This window comes from Triticum aestivum, chromosome 1D, assembly GCF_018294505.1.
Source record: "Triticum aestivum cultivar Chinese Spring chromosome 1D, IWGSC CS RefSeq v2.1, whole genome shotgun sequence".
Classification (NCBI taxonomy): domain Eukaryota; kingdom Viridiplantae; phylum Streptophyta; class Magnoliopsida; order Poales; family Poaceae; genus Triticum; species Triticum aestivum.
In genome coordinates this window covers 402489800-402495206 of record NC_057796.1, presented here as the reverse complement: position 1 = coordinate 402495206, position 5407 = coordinate 402489800, and the positions used below count along the sequence as shown (strand labels likewise).

Genomic DNA, 5407 nt, shown 5'->3' with positions numbered 1-5407 from the left:
AGCGCAGGCATGGAGGTGCCTCCTCCTTCCTTCTTCCTTATCTAGGCCCTTCTCTCTACGTTGGAGTTGCTGCAATGGAGGTGTGGTGGTTGTAGATGAGACTTGTGGAGAATGGAGATGGCTTGATGTGGTAGCTAGGGTTGGAGGCCTTCTTATATGAATCGTCCTCGGGGTGTCCTCCGTTGATCTAGCCTCCTCCCTTTCATCCAAGTGCTCTAGGGGGAGACAAATCCATGTCCAATACAAGCCTTGGTCGTCAAGGATCTTGTAGGAAAAAACAGAGACGGAATCAAAGCAAAATTGGGAAAGTTCTAGCCAATTTTTAGAGCTGCCCGAAGGTCATACGAGCGGCTATGCTCGCATGGAAGGTCGTCATTCTCTCTGGACTTCGGGAGCTGTTTTGTATTTTGGTCACCATTTCTTCATACGAGCTACGATTTTGACATTCTTGGGCTTGTTGGATTGCTAACGAAAAGCCCGATGTGTCATAGGCCTTGAATCTTCAATTTGGACACTTTTAATAATTGTCAAATGATCAAACTCTCCAAGGGGCCTTGATCTGGTGACTGAAACTTCTCCGGTTTGACTCCCAACCTGGTTCTTTTGATGTCCCAAGTCCATGAATATGTCAACACACCTACAAAGACCACAAAACAAAGAAAAACTAAATAAAAATAAAAAGTGTGCAACGAGCACGGTAAAACAAGTAAATACCGAAAACTATGCATTTGAGACATGAATAAGAGTGTTGGATGGGTATGATATGAGGGATTTTGGCACTAGAATATACTCTAAAATGTGTGCATAAAGTCCACTTATCTGTCATTGTGATTCCCAAGACGTTGAGATATTATGCTCTTACAATTATAGCATCTTTCTTCGAAAGATTTGCTTAGTTTCCATTCGATATATCTCTGTTAGCCAAGTCCATTCATTACTTTTGCCAGTTCCAGATCTACTCATATTATTCCGCTGCTGATTTGGGTCTCGCTCAAAGTTTCGCAAGAAAATTTGAATCTCCCATCCCCCCCCCGTCGATATACTCTCGGTCCTTACACATGCATCTCCGCATATACTTTCAGACATCTGTAGATACCCGTCCCACGAATCAGCGGTCGTGCCATATGCAAACATCCGAAGTACGGTTGTGCACTTCTGGTAACCAGAGAACCCAATCCTTCTCATGACGTCCTTCTTCAAGATGAAGTAGTCATCATAGGACCGGACGCCATGGTACAAACGATAAAAGACACTCTTGCGCATATGAAAATGCCGGCGAAAATGGTCAGCGAAGAGTGCATCGCGGGCAAAGTATTCATCCATCAGTGTCAAATGGTCGTGCAACCTGTTGCGATTGAGCAGTCGATGACCCTTGATCGATCCCTTGAAATTGAGAACATGCTCCTCACCATGGTCCGTGTCTTCAAGGACCGCCTGCATCATCGCCGTCTCATTCGTGTAGTCCTCCTCGTCGGACGAGCCGTCGGACGACTCAACATAGTGCTTGTATATGTACTCCAAATCAGAATCCATAGCTTGAAAGAAGAAGGGACAACTTTCTTAGCTCCGGGAATTCATTGAACAGAGTCAGGTCTGGTGAGTATAGGAGTAGCGGATGGTACCTGACTGTGCGGTCGGAGAAGAGGGGTTGAACGGCGACGGTGGAGAAATGGGGTGGAGCGAGGCTGGAACGCTGGAGGTGACGGAGACGTAGAGTTCCGGCATGGTGTATCGTGGCGGCCGGTTTGGTGGAGCGGCGGCGAAGGCAAGAGAGAAAGAAGGAAGGAGAGAAAATGGGAAAAAATGGAGGCGTGGGTCCGGAAGGGGTTTTGGATGGGTCGGAGGTGTCGGAGTCCTAGGTGATCGCTTTCCAGACTCCTGCAAAGCCCCTCGTGTTTGTCTCAGGTTTGCAAAATAGTACATATTAACTGCTCGGCGGATCAATACAAACCCGCGTTGGATGACAAAACGCGTCCGGACCGCACGGTCTGGACGTATGCGAACTGTTTGAGGGTCGGCGTTGGAGGAATCCTTGATATGAGGAGAGATGTTGTCCGTGCTCTTCTTGTGCAGGTCCTCCCATCTATGAAATTGGAAGTTTGAAACCCATCACAGACTCACCACTTGAGCTGAAAACAAAATAAAACAGATGTACCTTGTATGGACGTGACCGGGCGGTTGGTTCAACATATGCACATCAGGCAAATGATCTCGCCGCATCGTCAACATCTGCTCGAGCCATCTCGCCGGAGTTGCCCTCGCCTTATTCTTCAGCCGCCCCGACCTCCTCCCGTGGCAATTTTCTGGCATAAAATATACTGAAGTAGATTTATCGCCAACTAGACTTGCTTGTTGAAAAACGTGATTGTATTAGAAAACATAGGTTAGACTAGGAATTATTCTGGCTTGTCTTGTACTTCAACTAGATCGTGTAATCCTATATATATATGCCCACGAGGCTCAAGCAATACGACGGACGATTCCACCAATCCCTCTCTATCCCTTCTAACATAGTATCGGCCTAATCGATCCTAAACCCTAGCCGCCGCCTTCGCTTCTGCACCCACGCGCCGCCCCTGGGACGGTCGGCCTCCATGACCGCCGCCACCGGGGGCTGCGCCGCCCGTACCTAGGGTTCGTTCGCCGATCGTGTTGACCGGCTGCCCTAGAAAGTCTTTTCCCGAGCCCTTGCTCGAGTTTTTTCTCTTTCACCGGTCGCTTTGATCGGCGTTTTCTTTTTGGTTTTCTGATTTAAGATTGGTTTGCGTCGTCCAACACCGCCGTCAACTTGCGCACCTCTACTTCGACACGAGCGCAACTACCCGGCCTCTTCACCGACTAGGCGGCCTCCCGCTCGCGGCGGCCTGATGGCCGTCATGCGCGTATTCGTCGCTCACGTCGTTCTCCGCCGAGAGTCGTCGCCTTGATTGGATCGGGATCCTCCATCAAACTCGCCTCCATCCAGCTCGACTGTTTCACGCTCCGTGCGGGACACGTCTCCCATGTGCTCGTGCTACGCGTGTCCAGCCGTGAGTGCTGCGATTAGCCTTCGCGCGAGGCAACCTGCAAAGTACGCGCGTGGCTTGTGCATGGCTTGTGCTCGTTCATGGTGCAGTACGCATGCTGCCCACGCACGTGTGTTGGCTTGTTGCACCTCATAGCCCCATGCGATGCGATCAGCTTCGCGCACGGTCCCACGTCCACAACGGCCGCGCGACGCACGCCGACCAGCTACACGCCTACACCGCCCTCACGAGTGATTGGACTGATCATCCGACCGCCCGTGTTCTACTTCATCCATGCTGCGCGACCGATCTGGCCAGTTCTAATATTGCTATATATGCCCACGAGACTCAAGCAATACAACGAATGATTTCACCAATCCCTCTTTATCCCTTCTAACATTGCTATCCTCTGCAAATATAAATTGCCATAAAAAATCGTCTGATTTGTCATGGCTGTAAATCTGACATCAGATTTAAAATTGAGTCCTACATAAAAAGCAAAACAAAATGCCTTCAGAATATGCAGAATCGTATGGTGGAGTACTATATAAACACAAGCCCATACAGACCACGCGAATGTCGTGCAGTACAAATCGGGAGTCACTCGCACGGAAGCACACGGGTTGCACCACACGCCTCCACTCCACACGAGTACAACTACATGACGCGCGTATTATACGGCACGCGTACGCCCGTACGAACCGCGCGCTCACAGCCTGGCCTCGTTGTGGCATTCCTGCCGCCGGACCTTGACGTCGGGGACGCCGATGGCGATGCGGCACGCCGACCTCCCCTGGGCGTTCCGCTTCACGAACCCGAGGAACGTCACCCGGCCCTTCACGTCCGTCCTCGCCTCGAACTCCATCTCCCCGGCGAGCACGTCGCCGAGCAGGCCCCCGATCCCGGCGGCCGCCACCACCTTGTCCGCCTGCACTGTCATGCCCAGCCGCATGGTCGTCGCGCCGCGGCTCGGCACGGTGCCGGCCGGGACGACGGCGCTGCCCACGGGGGCGCCCCGGTAGAGGAGCGTCGTGGCGGCCTCGCCGTAGCGGAACGAGGCCGGGTTCGGGTTGCGCACGCGCACCACGAGGAGGAAGGTGACGTTGAGCTGGACGGAGACGGTGGGGAGCGTCACGCGCGGGGCGGCGCCCGTGGCGTTGGCTGAGAGGAGCTCCGTGGTCGGGTCCCGCGGCCGGAGGACCGCCAGCAGGACGATGGCGGCCACGGCCGCCAGGAGGAGCAGGACGAGCACGACGAAGCTGGCGAAGATGATGGCGTGCCGGCGGCGGCTCTGGCGGGCTGCCGGCGGCATCTCGCCGGACCCCGACATGCACCTCAGGCTCTGCTGCTCGCGGGCGCGCGCGCGGGGTTGGCGTGAGTGTGGTATGAGCACAGTGAGAGCTGTCATGGAAGAGTCACGGGGAATATGGTTTTATTCGCAAAAACGTACACAGCACACTGAACTCGTAAGAGGATCCTTCCGATCTCCAAGAATCTGCTTTGATGATTTTAACAAGCCAACCAGAGGTGTTTTATTAGTGCCAGAAAGCTGGAATCAGGGAGACCGGTGCGCCGTCGTCCCTGTCGTAGGGTTCATTCACTCAACCAAAGGCCTATAGCATAAGATGATACTAGGAATTCACGACACCGTGACTCATGCTTGTGTGCGAATGCTCTCTTACAAAACCATCACTCTCTACTTCAGTTTCTGAAACCTAATCTGGCCATGCTCTAATTGAAAAAGGTGTTCTTTTAGTCTATGCATCATCTATCGGCCAAATAGCTCTGGTTTCTAAACTCTAAACCACGGTGTAAACTTGACCATTTACTTTTGAAACCATTTGGATTTGGTCTGTCAGAGACTCTATTTGACCAATGACATGGTGTTCCGCACACGTGGCAACCTGTTGGCGCACAAAAATAAAATAAAATAAGACATATATACTACTTTTTAATAAATTTGAAAAACTTATCAGAAATCATGACACGCCCTCTAAATAAGAAAAAATACAAATTTGATGCTTTCTAATAAATTATTACTTGCAAATCTAGGAACCACGCAAATGAAACAGGTTCAGAAATTTTAACAAAAGGGGGAAGCATATGTATTTTTTAAAATGAATATTAGAGAAAACACATACATAATCTGCATAATGTGCTAAAAATACGCACATTTTCCACAATATTCCTAGAATTATTTTTCCCAAACGTTAAAAAACTGAAGTTAGTTTTCTAGGAGCCCAGAGCGAACGCGCCGCTGGCTGTTAAATCAACCTGCACGGATCTTGGCGCACGGGGGTTGCGACGTCTAGTTTTGACTTTCTTCGCTCCATGAACGGCTCGGCGCGACGCAGAGACAAGCTAGCTACCTTCTTTATCCTCTCTCGACAGCTCCATACAGT

At 51.0% G+C, this 5407-nt stretch overlaps 1 protein-coding gene across 1 annotated transcript; it reads right to left on the bottom strand.

Annotated features, from left to right (window-relative positions):
* Window positions 1–3526: 3526 nt before the first annotated feature.
* LOC123171270 (uncharacterized) lies at window positions 3527–4477 on the bottom strand. Its single transcript, XM_044588848.1, has one exon. The coding sequence runs from the start codon at window positions 4411–4413 to the stop codon at window positions 3715–3717; it is 699 nt and encodes a 232-aa protein (XP_044444783.1). The 5' UTR covers window positions 4414–4477; the 3' UTR covers window positions 3527–3714.
* Window positions 4478–5407: the final 930 nt, after the last annotated feature.

Excerpts from the sequence above, each read along its gene's own strand:
- LOC123171270 (XM_044588848.1), bottom strand. The coding sequence starts at position 4,413 with ATGACAGCTCTCACTGTGCTCATACCACACTCACGCCAACCCCGCGCG.